Source organism: Geotrypetes seraphini, chromosome 16 (genome assembly GCF_902459505.1).
Source record: "Geotrypetes seraphini chromosome 16, aGeoSer1.1, whole genome shotgun sequence".
Lineage (NCBI taxonomy): Eukaryota > Metazoa > Chordata > Amphibia > Gymnophiona > Dermophiidae > Geotrypetes > Geotrypetes seraphini.
This window is the reverse complement of record NC_047099.1, coordinates 46,612,348-46,629,741: the sequence shown is the minus strand read 5'-3', so window position 1 is coordinate 46,629,741 and position 17,394 is coordinate 46,612,348. Positions and strand designations below refer to the sequence as shown.

Sequence of the window (17,394 nt, the reverse complement as noted above, 5' to 3'; positions counted from 1 at the left end):
AAAGCTACTAAATATTTAAAGACCAGATTTATGCAAATACACTTCAATTTTAAATACATAAAAGCTTTGAATATGGCTCTGTTAATCAGCATAGTAAAATTAGGTGGCTATATAAGGAGAAGGAAAGGGGGAGATAAATTAAGAACATAAGAATTGCCATACTGGGACAGGCTGAAGGTCCATCAAGACCAGTATCCTGTTTGCAACAGTGGCCAACCAAGGTCCCAAGTACCAGGCAGAAACCCAAAGAGTAGCAACATTCCAGAGCTGAGATTGTGATGTCATAATGCCTCATTCCACCAATGCCTAAGAGCCAAGCTCAGCAGTGATATCACAATGGCTTGATTGTCCTAGACTTGGCTCATATAAGAACATAAGAGTTGATGTCCTGGGAGAGGCTGAAGGTCCATCAAGCCCAGTATCCGTTTCTAACAGTGGCCAATCAAGGTCCCAATTACCAGGCAGAAACCCAAAGAGTAGCAACATTCCAAAGCTGAGATTGTGATGTCATAATGCCTCATTCCACCAATGCCTAAGAGCCAACCTCAGCAGTGATGTCACAATGGCTTGTTTGTCCTAGACTTGGCTCATATAAAAACATAAGAGTTGACGTCCTGGGTAAGAGTTGACATCCTGGGACAGACTGAAGGTCCATCAAACCCAGTATCCTGTATCCAACAGTGGCCAACCAAGGTCCCAAGTACCTGGCAGAACCACAAAGAGTAAAAACATTCCAGAGCTGAGATTGTGATGTCGTAATGCCTCATTCAACCAATGCCTAAGAGCCAACTCCAGGAGTGATGACACAATGGCTTCATTGTTCTATACGGCTCTCATAAGAACATAAGAGTTGCCGTACTGGAACAGACCGAAGGTCCATCAAGCCCAGTATCCTGTTTCCAACAGTGGCCAACCCAGGTCCCAAGTACCTAGCTAGATCCCAAGTAGTAATTCAGATTTTATGCTGCTTATCCTAGGAATAAGCAGTGTATTTCCCCAAGCCATCTGAATAATAGCCTATGGACTTCTCTTTTAGGAAATTATACAAGCCTTTTTAAAAACCTGCTAAGCTAACTGATTTCACCACATTCTCCGTCAACAAATTCCAGAGTTTAATTACATATTGTATGAAAAAATATTTTCTCCGGTTTGTTTTAAATCTACTACTTAATAGCTTCAGTCCTAGTCCTAATCCTAGTATGAGTGAACAAACAATTCACATGTACCCTTTCCATATTCCACATTCAGAAATTACCCATGTCCATCCTTTCATTCTCTCTGCAAGAAACTCTCCAACCCCTATATATCCTGTCTGCATGTCCAAATTAGATTGTAAGCTCTTCTGAGCTGTCTATTGCATGGTAAATGTACAGTGCTGTATATGGCCTTCAGCTCTATAGAAATGATAGATAGTGGTAGTAGTATATCCAGAAAGAAGTGCTATCCATAGCATGAGAACATCAAGAACCAGCGGGGTGGGGGTGGGGTGGAAGAGGTGCAGGGGGAGGAGAGAAAATAAATTTTTACAGTGAGGGAAGGGGTTGGACACCTGGATCAGACATCAAATAGAGATTATGCCCCTCCCCAACCCCCTCCCCCAAACAAAACAACAGATAGGCAAATGATCTCAAGATCTTTCTCTCTTTCACAAACACACATACAGAGCTCTGCCAGTGCACCTCACACCTGCCCTGCAGCATTTGGAAATGAGGAACTGTAAAGCAATACCAAGATAGATGGGCAGACAGTATTAATCATGTACCATAAATTTGGATTTGACTCCTGGAAGTTACATCACCGCAGGCAGAGTTTAGTGCCAGCTTGCCAGGAAAGCTGGAGCTAGGCTGCTTTGATGACTCAGAGAAAGTGCTATGTGCTGGCCATGCAGGAGGCCTGGATTGAATTCCTGAACCCAGCCAGAGCTGGTGGCACTGCAGAGGGAGGGGGAGAGACTCTTTGCCCTGTGCATGCCTGTAATTGGAGTTCAAGTATGTCAAAGTCTACAGGAAGCCATGCTCGGTGACTTCTGTTCTGGACGGCAGAGAGGTTAGACCTTGGGGAACCCCTGAATAGCGAAGAATGAAGGTCTGAAAAGAACTAAGCAAATAAATAAATATGAGATATGAGAGATATGATGAGAAGAAGGGATCATTTTTAGCACAAGGCAAGAACTGCTGGCATCATGCATCCTCTCTCTTTCCTTCCCTCTTTCTCGTAAGAATAGCTATGTTGGGTCCGACCAATGGTCCATGTAGCCCAGTCGCCTGTTTCCAACAGTGGCCAAGCCTGGCAGAATCCCAAATACTGCAATATTCCATTCTACTGATCCAGGGTAATCAGTAGCTTCCCCGTGTCTCAATATGATTTAACTCCTAAATCTCAACAAAAGACCTAGAATGTATGTATGAGATTGATAAAATACTGGAGCAGGGCAGCAGCTCTAATCACCTGGGAATAATTAATATTTCAGAAATTAGGCACATACAAGTAAAGATTTTTGTACGCTTAAACCAGACAGATTAAATTCTCTTCCAAGGGTTTGCATCAAAATACTGACATCAGATCTTTAATGAGAAAGAAGTACTGAAAGACAATCTAGAACTAAAAAACAGATAAGTAGAGATATAACCAAAAGGAATCATGCGTTTCCTATTCTAGAATAAAGGTGCTGGCAAACACACCTTCTTTTCTAGAACCAAGGTGCTGACAAACAGATCTATATCCAACAAGAATCAAGCATCTTCTGTTCTAGAACTAAGGTACAGACAAACAAAGATATATCCAAAAGAAATCATACATCTCCTGTTCTAGAACCAATAGAAATAATACATATTCTAGTCTAGAATAGAGATGCTGGCAAGAAATCCCACATCTCTTATAGAGCCAAAGTGCTGCCAAACAGAGATATATATCCAAGAGAAATCACATATCTCCTGTTCTATAATAAAGGTGCTAGCAAGCATATCCAAAAGGAATCACAAATGTATTCTAGAACCAAGATGCAGACAAATAGAGCTATATACAACAAGAATCAAGTATCTCCTGTTCTAGAACTGAGGTGCAAACAAATAGATATAGGCAACAGAAATGATCTAGAAATGAGGTGCAGACAACAGAGGAATCAAACACCTCCTATTTTAGAATAAAGGTGCTGGTAAGTATATCCAAAAGGAATCATACATCTATTCTAGAACCAAGGTGCAGGCAAACAGAGATACATTCAACAAGAATCAAGAATTTTCTGTTCTAGAACTGAGGTTCAGACAAAGATATATCCAACAGGAATCATGTATCTCCTCTAGAACCAAGTTACAGAGACATCCAACAGGAAGCACACATCTCCATTTATAGAATCAAGGTGCAGACAAACAGATATATAAAACAGCAAGTGTGCATCTCCAATTCTAACAACAAGATAGAGATGGTAGGTAAATAGGAAATATATCCAACATTTATCACACATTTCCTATCCTAGAATCAAGATCCTACAGCAAACACGCAACAGATATGTTCAACAAGAATTGTGCTTCTCCTATTTTGGAGTCAAGGTGCTAGCAAGCACAGATATGTTCAAAAGGAACCACACTTCTACTCTAGAACCATGGTACAGGAAAACAGATATATTCAACAGGAAACATACATTTGCTATACTAGAATCAAAGTGCAAACAAACAAAAATATATCAACAGGAATCATCTATCTCCTATTCTAGAACCAATGTGCATACAGAAATATATCCAACATTAATCACACATTTTCTATTCTAGAATCAAGGTGCAAACAGAGAGATATACAGCAGGAAGTGTGCATCTCCTCTTCTAGAACAAAGGTCCCAGATATACAACAATATATCCAACAGAGATTGTTCTAAAACTAAGGAGCAGATAGGTGGATAAATATCGAACAGAAAAGGTACACCGTCTATTCTAGAAACAATAGAAAGACAGAGAGAAATTGAGAGGGGACAGAGCAGACAGAGTCAGTGAGAGAAAAAGGACAGAGATATAGAGAGAGAGGGAGACCTTCAGTGAATCCAGTGCCACATATTTTCCCTTCATACTTAGCCAAAGGACAAGCACAGGTGAAGCGTACATGATACAGGATGTCAGTCCATCCCTCCATGGTGATACACTGGAAGACAGTCAGCAGAGCATACATGATGTTATCAAATTGGGTAATGCCATTGTTTGGTCCATCCCAGAACTTTGTACAGTTGCTGCCGTCTGGACAGAGGCGGGATGACGGCTCTGTCCCACATGGTGTTTCCTTACCCGTTATTTCCTCTGGGAGTAAAAAGAAAACAGAGATGGGGTTTAATCACAGGAGCTGTGCCCACTTAGTTTCTGCTGTGATTGCCCAAGAACCAGTAACGTGACACAGTTTGAGCTTCTAAGGGTGACCCCAACTCTGCATAGCTTCTGTTTATACCTAGTTATGTGAAGTGCCACCACCTCTTTAAAGGCCAGCGTCCCTCAATCATGAAGACCTATCCCCATACCTGCAACTGCTTTTCAAAAGGCTTTTGGATTTCTAGTATTTAAGGATTTGGAAATTTAGTAGGAGAGAATTTGCAGGTGGACTTACCAGTGACCAAGTCAAAGCAGGTGGTGTGAAATTTTCCAAGGTAAAATTCTAAACCTATGATTGCAAAAATAAGAATCGCAAAAAATAGGAGGAGCCCAATCTGTAGAAGAGGTATCATAGCCTTCATGATGGACTTCAACACAACTTGTAAACCTAAAAAAAGGAAAACCAGACCATCACAGAATGAGGAGAGATCTACTCGAGCCCCAGGCCAGCACTGCCTCTGACTATAGAGACCCTTCCCCCTTTCATATCCAACCCAACTGAATGACTCATACTCTAGCACCATGGCAGAGCCCAGACACTGTCCCAGAATAACGAGACCCCTTTACTCTTTCACACCCAACCCTACTGGATGATCCATGCTTTACAATCATGCCAGATCACAGGCACTGTCCCAGAATATAAAGACACCTTTTCCCTTTCATACTTAACCCAGCTGAATGACTAATAGTCTAGCACTATGCCAGACTACAGGCACTTCGAAATATAGAAAGCCCTTCACCCTTCCATACCCAACCCAACTGAATGACTTAAACTCTAACATCATTCTAGAGTACAGGAACTGTCTCCAAATGTAGAGATCCCTTCACCCTCCATAACCAGCCCAACTAAATACTGTAGCATTATGTAGTGCACATATTCAATCTAACAAACATACATGGACATACATAAATGTGGTGTCCCCTCTCCTCACTGCTTATTGTTGCACCTTCTGAAATGAACTGGTCTGGCCAGTCCAGCCCTCTAACTGGGTGATTGCCCTATAAATATAAGGTAGAGGAGTTGTAATGGGGGGGGGGTATCCTCTCCCTGTAATAGCTCTTCCCAACACCCATTACTGCTAATAGCAATATGCACCTTCCTGACCCTCAAATGCTAACTCGGAAATGTTTCTACTCACTGCACTCTTTCTCTTCCCTGCTGTGCATTAGTGTCAGCCACCTCTGTTTCCACTTCAGAAGTGGCCGTTTCTCCACTAAGGTACAGCCACGGTGGGTGATCAAGAACTCTCAGCTCACTTACTTGGGATTCCTGACACTAGTTTTAGTGGCCGGAGCACACGTACTGCCCTCAGAGTTCGGAGGTCAAAGTTAGAGTCGCTTCTCGCCACGATGCTGAAAGAGAAAGTGATAAGCACATGAGAGGCAATTCCTAAAAGCACATTTCCTTAATATAAAAAAGGGGGTGGGGGAATGTCTCCCAGAAAAAAAAGACAAGGTTAGGGCTTTTCAGCTTGGAAAAGAGATGGCTGAGGGGAGATATGATTGAAATCTACAAAATTCAGAGTGGAGTAGAATGGGTACAAGTGGATCGATTTTTCGCTCTGTCAAAAATTACAAAGACTAGGGGAAACTTGATGAAGATATAGGGGAATACTTTTAAAACCAATGGGAGGAAATATTTTTTCACTCAGAGAATAGTTAAGCTCTGGAACGCATTGTCAAAGGTTGTGGTAAGAACGGATAGCGTAGCTGGTTTTAAGAAGGGTTTGGACAATTTCCTGGGGGAAATATCCATAGTCTGTTATTGAGAAAGACATAGGGGAAGCCACTACTTGCCCTGGCTCGGTAGCATGGAATGTTGCTACTCCTTGGGTTTTGGCTAGGTACTAGTGACCTGGATTAGCCATTGTGAGAATGGGCTACTGGGCTTGATTGATCATTGGGCTGACCCAGTAAGGCTATTCTTATGTTCTTATTAAAAAAAAGGGAGCGGGGGGAATGTCTCCCAGAAAAAAAAGACAAGTCATAAGTACTGGCTTCCCAATAGTTCGGTCAACACCGCATCAGCAACTAGAGAGTCTTGGGCCATGCCAGAGTTTGGTTTGTTCAGCCCCTCCAACAACAAAAAAGATGTTCTGCTGAAACCCATGTAAAGCACATGCTCGTGGGGTGGGAGAGAGTGTAGCAATTCATCATGTGTGTGACCTGATGCTACAGATATCTACATATTTTTATTTTTTATTTATAAGTTTTCAATTTATACAATCAAGATGAACTTGTATAGAAAGAGGATTCATGATAAGGAAAATTAACTGTCACACCAAAACTAAATAAGCAATAATAAACTAACATAAATCTTCTCAAGTCTTCAAATAGATCCAAAATGTGATTCAAATGCGAGTTAACCAAAGAAAACTATTCTTTATGAAATCATAAGCTATCAGAGAGTAAGGACATTTATTCTATTAAGCACTCTCCTTCTCCAATCGGAACAAGGACAGGAAAGTCGTTAGTTGGAGAGGTTCAAAGAAAACATACTTCTGAGTTTTATAATGAATTACACATTTACAAGGATGTCTAAGAAAAAAAGTTGCCCCTAAAACCAAAACACCAGGTTTTAACAAAAGAAATTTTTTTCTGTGCTTTTGAGTCTCCTTTGCTAAATCTGGAAACATTTGTATCCTATAACCTAGAAATTATTTTTGCCTATGTTTATAGAACATTCTCATGAGCCAACTCTTATCGGGGGTAAGTGCAAACGTCAACAATAAAGTAGCTTAAACAGCTGAGATGTTCATAGGTTTTTGGTTTATTGCTTGTTGAATATCTCGAGTCTTAGTCGGAAGATAATAAACTTGCGTAAAAGGTGGTAATGAAGACTCGGGAATCTCCAATATTTCTTGAAGATATCGTTTCAGCATTTCTCTAGGTGTTATCATAGGAACTTTTGGAAAATTGATCAATCTCAAGTTATTGTTCCTAGAAAAGTTCTCCAGTGATTCAATTTTCCTTCTTAAACTTGTATTATCTTTAATCAGTGTCTCTTGGAGTTTCTTTGATAGTCCCATATCTTCTTGTAAATTATTTGTTAAAGATTTAGAAACTTCTAGATCTTTTTTCAAATTCCCAATTTCACTATCATGATTTTTAATTTTCCCTTCTATTTGTTGGAACTGAGAGTTAAAGGTTTTTCCCAAATTAGAAATCAAGTCCCAAAGGGATTTTAGTGTGACTTCACGGGGTTTTTGAGGCAAGAAAGGTTGTAAATTTAATTCAGACTGCTCACCAACTCCTAATTCTTCCTGTCTCTGTTCCGTCTGGGATGATCTTGCTCCAGTTGGTGTTGAATCTTCACTCTCTAAGTTCAGGCTCTCTTGAAAGAATTGAGAGCCTAAGCTTCTACTCTCCGGATCGATTTCTCTGGCCTCTGGAGTAGAGTGTCCTCCGTCTCCCAGCAACACTCCCTCCCAAGGAGAGCTAGTGGTGTGAGGTTGTAGGGACGGTGCTCTGGCGTCGGGGCTTAGAGTTGTTTCTAGCCCCAAGGAGACCGCCTGCATCTCGCCTTGTTGCCGCGCCTCCAGCGGGGAAACTGCCAACACCACCGTCATGTCCTGCATCCGCCGCAGGAGTTCATCAATATTGCTGATTGCAGCTGGCCCGGAGCACCGCGAGGCACCAGCCGTGCATGCTCAGAAGAAATTATTCTCGATATCTACATATTTTAAAAAACACCATCACGAACCTGTTTCATTCCTCACTTTCAGAGCTATGAGCACAAGCTGGGTTACAAATTTGGGTATGGAAGGGGCTTACAGTCTAAGGCCTAGATTTACTGAGTTGCCTTAATGTCATTAATGATAGTTGGCAATTATCTTGTTGGTTTTAAATAGTGCAGGGTAGTAAACCTATGCTATGGAGGTCAGGTGACTTGCTGAAGGTTGCAGGTAGGGCCAGATTTTGAGGAATGTGACCTGTGCAGACCCTCAGTCGCCATGAATGCAAGGTGCTATCAGATCAGTGTCCCCTCCCCCATACCCTCTATATGGTGTGGACAAGAGGAAAGATAGTAGGGGCTCAAGACTGGGAGACCCTCTCTCATTACACTACAAGCATCCTACAGCTCCAGTGTTCTCACAAAATGACAAGTACCACTGGCCACTGGCAAAGGCAGCCTGGCAGAGGTGACGGTAATGTTTAAGGGACCTGCTGCAGTGCCGCCACCCCCCCCCCCACCCCCCCATCACCTTTCCTCTGATTCATGAATGGCAAGCAGTGACTGGATCAATGTATGGAGGGGGCCTGTGGCTTTCCCAGATCCACATGGCAAACAAACAAACCCACCAGGAGGAGAGGCACATGACAACTAAGACACTTTTTTCTGAGCATTTCCTGTGCTGTAATTAAACCCTGAATCACTTACCAATCCAGGATAATGACTGGCATAAGCTGGACATTTAAAGAAAAGGAATGAATCAGCAAAAGTCGCAACAAAAGGAGGGGCGGGGGAGAAGGACTACAAAAAATGATAGATGGAGTGTGTGGGCAAGCCAGGTTTGTAGATGGGGACTGGGAAGAGCTGCTGCTGTTAATTTCTGTAAGAGCCGGTCTGCTCTGCAATCTGATTACTGTGCACACGATGTTAATTTCAGTAAGAGCTCTCTTTCATTAGGGGTTCTGATATTTAATGCCTGTGTCTGCTCTCCAACAGCCACTGCCCAAAACTCCAAAAGCCCTCCCCCCAAACCATGGCAAACTAACCACAAACATCTCTTAGGCAAAAATGAACCAATTCAGGGCGGGGTGTGAGCCAGCACAGGAGTGGGTCTCTCCTGTACCTGGAGCCGGGGCTCGGGGGGGGGGGAGTAGAGAGGCCCCCTTCCTGATCTCTAGTGAGGATTACCCTCATTCACAGCACCAGCGTTTGCCTCAAGAGAAAAGACACCCAATGCCAAGGCTGAAGTTTTGGAAAGGGATCTTAAGCAACAGGAAGTGACATCACTGTGACATTGAGGTACTGAAATGATCCTTAACCTCAATAACTTTTTTTTTTTTTTAATTACAACACTGGGAAATGTGGTTCTCACTTCTGTACCTCAGTTTCTTATGGTTTTTGGCATTTTAGGACTTTTATTTGAAAAATTCATACCTAAAATTACAACTGCAGAGAAGAGAACTGGCTGGGTTGCGCCTCAAAACTTGTCCTAAATTATTGTTTTTAATATCAGAAGTGTACTTTAATTTGAAGAAGCAAATGAGGAACTCTATCCTTTTTTGTACATGATCAGAGCTGCAAGAACACTGAATTTTGCACAGATCTCTGGGGCTGTTCCACAAATATTAGTTGCCTTAGCTGTACCTTCAAGAACTTCTCAGATCTATGTACAAATTATCTTTTCCTTCTCTTGAATAAATAAAACTCTTTGGGTTATATATTTCTCAATCTTTTGCATACATCTTTTTGGAATGAACTTCCTGTTGAGATTAGAACTCTTTTATCTCTTCTATCCTTCAGAAAATCTTTAAAAACACGTGTTTTCAGTTATTCTTATTGAGGAAATGGATTATGTTATGGCGATTTTACTAACCTCGCTGGTTAGATCTGACCCTTTTATTTCTTGAAGAATTTCTATGTAAACCGAGTCGAGCTTCTAATTTAGAAGATGATTCAGTATATAAACCCAGGGATTAGATTAGATTAGACCTTTAGCTCTGCACCACCCTCATTACCTTTCAGCCCTCCAGTGCCCCTCCCCCAAGATTTGGATCATTAAACCAACATCGCTCCTCCTTGAACAATTCTATCAAACTGGATAAATTGGACACCATCTCCCTGATATTGAGATACTATGGTCAGCATTGATTTCAAAGACCAAGGGCAACATTTCAATTTATAGCTGGATATTCAATGCCAGTTTATAGCCAGAAACCAGCACTGAATATCCTGGGATAACTTTGTATCCAGATAGTGCCCTGGGTACCGTCAGTAAATGTTCTCAGTTTCTAGATAATGTCTGCCCCCAGCCCATGCCAACACTACATGGCCAGTAAAATCTGTAGGAGCTAAGTGCTAATATCCGAGTGATGTCACTGTCAATCAGTGGCTGGCCCTGCTGTGTCGCACTTTTCCACGTAGGAGCAATTCCCACTCTGATAAGCAACAGTGAATATTGAGGCCCATATTGTTAAATATTAAATGTTGTTATACACAGATATACAAACACACATATGTACAAGATGAGGGCCCCTTTAAATTTACATGCACAAACCTCAAGCATTAGGCATGTATACATACACATATTAATACACGTTAAGAGATGGCTCAGGGGTGATAGGATAGAAGTTTATAAAATACTGAGTGGAATGGAAAGAGTAGATGTGAATCACTTGTTCACTCTTTCCAGAAATACTAGGACTAGGGGACATGCGATGAAGCTACTAAGCAGTAGATTTAAAGCAAACCGGAGTAAATATTTCTTTGCTCAACGTATAATTAAACTCTGGAATTCATTGCCAGAGAATGTCGTGAATTCATTAGCTTAGCAGGGTTTAAAAAAAGGTTTGGCTAATATCCTAACATAGAAGTTCATAGGCCATTATTGAGATGGGGGAAATCCACTGCTTATTCCTGTTTTACTACTTGGGATCTAGCGAGGTACTTGGGACCTGGATTGGCCACTGTTGGAAACAGGATCCTGAGCTTGATGGACCTTCGGTCTGTCCTAGTATGGCAATTCTTATGTTCTTCTGTTCATACAGCTTGGATATATTTACACACAGACACGTCAGGTATTGGGCATTTATACATATTCTCGCTTCCAATTATGGGTATGCATACATATTTATATTTATCCACAGCCCAGATATGTTATGCTTTGTATTCACGCTCTCTCGTTCTCTCTCTTTGGCATGTGATGCCAGTGGGTCTCTTCCCATTCACCAGGTCTCCATGGCAACCAGCCATTTCTCATTCCAATGGGTTTCCACAGCTACTGTCGTTCTCCTCATTCATAACCGTTCCCATGGTGATGGGATGTTGATCCCGCTCATTGATATGATCTTGTATGGGGAGCTGAGGTGACCGTCCCTGCGGCGTGAACATCTATGCAACAAGCCGCTTGCTGCATTCAGCAGCCCCACACCGCAGCCCAAACACATATTTCCAGCTCTTGATACAGGGCATTGCACCTGCCTGCAAGCAGCTAAAGGACTGAACCTACACAGCTACTTCTCTGTATCCAGCTGTGAGCTGCTCTGCTGCTAAATCCAGCTGTGAGCTTTTCTAAATCCAAATTAAGCTGTGAGCTCCCCTACAGCCAAAGCTATTTATCAGCTCCTCTACTGCCAGCTACAACTGTGAACTCCTCTACTACAAATCCAGTTACGAGAACCTCTGCAGCCAAAACAAGCACTGAACTCCACTTTTGCCACCTCTAGATATAAGCTGCATGACTGCATGATCTAGTTATGAGTTCCTCTATTGCCAAAATCTAGCCATGAGACTACCAAATCCAGCTGTAAGCTCATCAAGTTACAAAATTCTCTATAGCCAAAACTAGCTCTGAGCTTCTCTACTGCCAACTCCAGCTGTGAAATCCTGTACAACCAAATCTAGCTTTGATCTCTTATACTGATGAATCCAACTGTCAGCTCTTCTAGAGCCAAATCTAATTATCACTCCTCTACTGTTAAATCCAGTTGTGAGTCCATCTACTCCCAGATCTAGCTATGAGTTCCTCTAATGTTCAGTCCAGCTGTGACTTCCTTTACTATCAAATCCAGCCGTAGGCTCCTCTACAGCCAAATCTATCTATGAGCTCCTCTAGTTTCAAGTTTCAAGTTTATTGACTTTTAATATACCGACCATCAACGAGTATCTGGCCGGTTTACAATAAAAATTTAAAAAAGATAAGTATATAAAAAAATAATGAAAGTGCACACCAAAGACATTAACTAGACGGACTTGAAGGTGAGGGAAAGTAGGAAGGATGGGGGGAGAGTTACATGTTCAAAAGAAGAAAGGAAAGAGAGGGACGAGGGTAAAACATATAGGGTAGGATCGCTTTATAGAAGCGGTTGGCTGAATGTGAAAAGAAGAAAAAGACGAAGAATGAAAGAAAGAGGAGAAAAGGAAAAAATATATATATATAAAAGGGAAAATCTAAACACAGGAAAAGGCATCGCTAAATAAGAAAGTCTTCAGGCTTATCTTAAATTTGTCAAGTTGATGTTCGGATCGGAGTAGCTGTGGCAGAGCATTCCACAAAGTTGGAGCTACTACTGCGAAGTTTATTTTCCTAGTGTAGTAGAAATCTTTTATAGAAGGAATTGACAAGAGTTTCTGATCGGCTGACCTCAATAGGTGTATTGAGCGTTATGGGATGAGGAGCTTGTCTAAGTTTGAAGGGAGGTGAGAAAGTCTGATTTTAAAAGTGAGCAGAATGGTTTTATAAGTGATACGATGTGTAATAGGGAGCCAGTGTGCTTCCTTCAAAAGAGGGGTAACATGGTCAAATTTACCAGTTTTATAGATGAGTTTTATTGCTGTGTTTTGAATTAATTGTAGGCGTCGAATTTCTTTTTGAGGAAGTCCGTTATAAAGAGAGTTACAATAATCAAGGTGAGAAATAACTAGAGAATGAATTAGAATTTTGATTGCATCTGTCTCTAGAATCGAAGTTAAGGAGCGGATAAGGCAAAGTTTGAAGAAGCAAATTTTAGCAACCGAGCTGATGTGATCGTGGAAAGTGAGATCTTTATCGATAGTAACTCCTAGTAACTTTATTTTTGATTCTATTTTTATAGGAATGGATTTGATGGAAATTTTACCTGATAGAGTCTCACTGTTGTTGATTGGGAGTAGGAGACCACAGGATTTGTCGATATTGAGGGAGAGTTTGTTTGTGTAAAGCCAGTCATTAATTGTATCCAGTTTATTGTTAATAATGTTTATTTCTGAGATGTTTGAGGTGTTGATAGGGTGAAGGAGTTGTATGTCATCTGCATAGGCGAAGATCTTGAATCCGATAGACTGTGCTAGGGCAAGAAGAGCTGTAAATTCATCTACTCCCGATCTAGCTATGAGTCCCTCTACTGTTCAATCCAGCTGTGTCTTCCTTTACTACAAAATCCAACCATGGGCTCCTCTACAGCCAAATCTATCTATGAGCTCCTCTACTGCCAAATCCAGCTGTAAGTTCATCTACTCCCCGATCTAGCTATGAGTCCTTCTACTGTTCAATCTAGCTGTGTCTTCCTTTACTACAAAATCCAACCATGGGCTCCTCTACAGCCAAATCTATCTTTGAGCTCCTCTACTGCCAAATCCAGCTGTAAGTTCATCTACTCCCTGATCTAGCTATGAATTCCTCTACTTCTCAAGACAATTGTGAGTTCCTCTACTCCCAGATCTAAAACATAGTAAAATGAGGGCAGATAAAGACCATATGGCCTATCTAGTCTACCTAGCCATACCATCCACTATCCCAAGCATTCTTGAATTCAGATACACTATTTTTGTCTCCACAACCTCCATCAGGAACCCATTCCAAGCATTCACCACCCTTTCTGTGAAAAAGTATTTTCTGAGGTCATTTCTGAATCTTTCCCCTTTCTCCTTCATCCTATGTCCCGCATTCCAGTTTCCTTTCACTTGAAAGAGACTCACCTTATGCGCATTGATGCCATGTAAGTATTTAAACATATTACTAATATTAATTTTTATCATTTCTAGAGCACTGCTAGATGTACATAGCGCTATACATTAAAGCATTCAAGAGACAGTAGAGCTTACAATCTAATCAAACAGGACAAGTAGGGGATCAGGAAGTTTCTCAGGCATGAGTGCTTTTCAAGTGAGTTGGGGGTTAAGAGTTAAAAGCAGCCTTGAAAACGTAGGTTTTTAGCCTAGATTTGAATACTACCAGGGAACGGAGTTTGATGAATTGACTCCCCCACTCCCGCCTTTCCTCCTCTACAGCCAAATACAGCTATGAATTCTTCTACTCCTGAACCCAATTGTGAAATTCTCTACTGACGAATCCGGCTGTCAACTCCTATGGTTTCTTCTCGTGCCAAAACCAGCTGTGACCTCCTCTGCGTGGAAGAGTAAGGTAATTGTTACAGCAGCAGGTTGAGAACTAGAAAAGCTATGTTTGAATCCTGAGGCTATTGCTTGTGGCCTTGGGCAAGTCATTTACCCTCTGTTGCCTCAAATCCAAACTCTCTCCAGAGACAGAAAAATACCTCATGTACCTGGATGTAGGGTCACCTTGAACTACCAGTGCAAAAGATGTGGGCTAAATCCACCGTTCCTTCCCTTTCCTCTACTGCCAAATGCATATGTGAGCTACTCCCAGACTCAGCCATAATCTTCTATATACCTGAGTGAACATATCTCTAAACCCCACATGGTTCCTGAGTCTCACCTCTGGCTTGGTTCTGCTGTATTATAACATCCAACAGAGCTCCACTATCCTAAAACTGTGAGTTCCTATAACTATGGGATAGTACTAATCGTAGGGGCTGGTTCATGAAGTCTTCTTCTCCATTAGGTTACATCAGATTATTAATAGAGATAACTTACACTCCAGAAAAAGCCTCTGTAACTCTGATGGCTTGATGTACTTAATATAAATGGAAGGAGGGAGAACGAATCACACACCCCTGGCTTTCCCCTGTCATGCTAACAGTTCATTCTGCCCTCTCCTGTTCTTTAGAAGATTATTTTGATTCAACTGGTTGCATCTTGCACCCCAAGACCTCCTGAAACTATATGATACAGCCACACCAACACATGGATAAGAAGGGAAGTGCGACACACTGGGAATCTCCAAGTTAATGTGTGAGAAAGATGATACTCTGACAGACGTCATGTGCCAAGGAAGGCAGCGCAGGGCCAGAGATGAGAGAAAGCCTACACCCAGCACGTTGCCATCAATCTCACATGGCCATTTGTCCCCATCTCAATGTCCTGCAAGGAGGTGTACAAAGGAGAGAGAAAGGAAGGAGAAAAGCAGCTGAGTGACATAGAAGGGTCTGCACATCTTTGTTTTTCACGTGCCATTCAGCTGGAAACATTGTTTGATCTGTACAGCTCAAAACCCAAAGCGGAACTTTACTTCAATTTTAATAAAGCAAGCTGACATTTTTTTTTTTTTTAAATGCCAGGTTCCAGTTAACAAGGGAAAATGGGATTCCTTGTGAGAGAACATCACAGGCTCATCTTACAGGTCAAAGGTGCCCAATTCATTCTCCAAACCAGCCGGCAGCATACTAAATGCAGTGGCCTGGCCGGAAGGCACCCGGAAGTCAGTGCAATGATGTCACCGTGATGTCATCATGTCGACATCTGCGCATGCCCGGAGGCCCGTCTTGCCATGACCCCACCATTACAGGGATATGGGAGGTACAGGGAGAAGAAGAGAGATGCCGGCTGACTTCCTACAGGACATGCAGGCAGCTGGCGTGGACGACGCTCCTCCTCGCCAGTGTGTCGCAGCACACCAGAAATCTCAAGGGACAGAGTTTGCGATACACTGCTCTAAACAGTAGCTCTGGGCCTGGTACTTCCCTTCTACTCTTCTCAGCCTCCTGATCTTCCATCATGTCCACCTGGGGCTTTCCCCACTATTTTCAGATCTGCGCCCTCTCCACTCAACTGTCCAGGGGCTACGAATTGGCTAATGTCTGGTCAGTAGTTGCTTCTGCCTGACAAGAGTCCCACAGCATTTCCAGCCCTGATCAACCTGCAGAGCAGAAGATCTGTCCCAGAAGATGAACCTACATCCTCTGCATAACAGCACCAAATATTAAGTATTATACCTCTAGCAATCGATTGATCAATCTATCTAAAACTATCAGACTATCTGCCAGTGCCTAGCTATCTCTGGCAGAGAATGAAAAAGTGCATTCAAACATAACATTAAATCAATGAAAAATTCTCCTAATTTGCTTAGATCTCTTATAAAAAGCCTCTAGGTGCATATGTAAGGGAAGTGATGATACCCCTGTATAAGACTCTGGTGAGACCTCATTTAGAATATTGTGTACAATTTTGGAGGCTGCACCTTCAAAAAGATATAAACAGGATAGAGTCGGTCCAGGGGAAGGCTACTAAAATGGTGTGTGGTCTTCGTGATAAGGCGTATGGGGACAGACTAAAATAGTTAAGGGGCTGGAGGAGTTGCCATACAGTGAGAGATTAGAGAAACTGGGCCTCTTCTCCCTTGAAAAGAGGAGACTGAGAGGACATGATCAAAATATTCAAGATACTGAAGGGAATAGACTTAGTAAAGACAGGTTGTTCACCCTCTCCAAGGTAAGGAGAACGAGAGGGCACTCTCTGAAGTTAAAAGGGGATAGATTCTGTACAAACGTAAGGAAGTTCTTCTTCACCCAGAGAATGGTAGAAATCTGGAACGCTCTTCCAGAGGCTGTTATAGGGGAAAACACCCTCCAGGGATTCAAGACAAAGTTAGACAAGTTCCTGCTGAACTGGAACGTAAGCAGGTAAGGCTAGACTCAATCAGGGCACTGGTCTTTGACCTAAGGGCCGCCGCATGAGTGAACTGCTGGGCACAATAGACCGCTGGTCTGACCCAGAAAGCGGCAATTCTTATGTTCTTATCTCAATATGTATACTTTAGAGGAAACGCGGGAGAGGGGAGATATGATAGAAATATTTAAATACTTCTCTGGTATAAATGCATGAGAATATAAGAACATAGAAATTGACGGCAGAAAAGGGCCACAGCCCATCAAGTCTGCCCACACTAATGACCCACCCATCCGCTCAAACTCAGAGGAGGGAAATTTAATGGCGACACCAGGAAGTACTTCTTCACGGAAAGAGTGATAGATCGCTGGAACAAGCTTCCGGTGCAAGTGGTTGAGGCCACCAGCGTACCTGACTTTAAGAATAAATGGGACACCTACGTAGGATCACTACGAAGATCAAGTTAAAGAATTGGGTCATTAGCACACAGACTAAATTGGGTGGGTCAGTAGAGTGGGCAGACTTGATGGGCTGTAGCCCTTTTCTGCCGTCATCTTTCTATGTTTCTATGTTTCTTTCTAACTTCCTCCG

General features: G+C 42.2%; 1 protein-coding gene across 3 annotated transcripts in view; it reads right to left on the bottom strand.

Annotated features, from left to right (window-relative positions):
* CACNA1A (calcium voltage-gated channel subunit alpha1 A) overlaps positions 1 to 17,394 on the bottom strand; it is a 134,752-nt gene that overhangs the window by 85,514 nt on the left and 31,844 nt on the right. For all 3 annotated transcript variants that reach the window (XR_004537250.1, XM_033924194.1, XM_033924195.1), the window contains exons 4-6: positions 5,611 to 5,702; positions 4,585 to 4,737; positions 4,093 to 4,283 (exon numbers count right to left, since the gene is read on the bottom strand). Coding sequence is in view for 2 of the 3 variants with exons in the window: in XM_033924194.1 (XP_033780085.1) it covers positions 4,093 to 4,283; positions 4,585 to 4,737; positions 5,611 to 5,702 (436 nt within the window). In the remaining variant the exon portion in view is untranslated. The remainder of the gene's footprint in view (positions 1 to 4,092; positions 4,284 to 4,584; positions 4,738 to 5,610; positions 5,703 to 17,394) is intronic.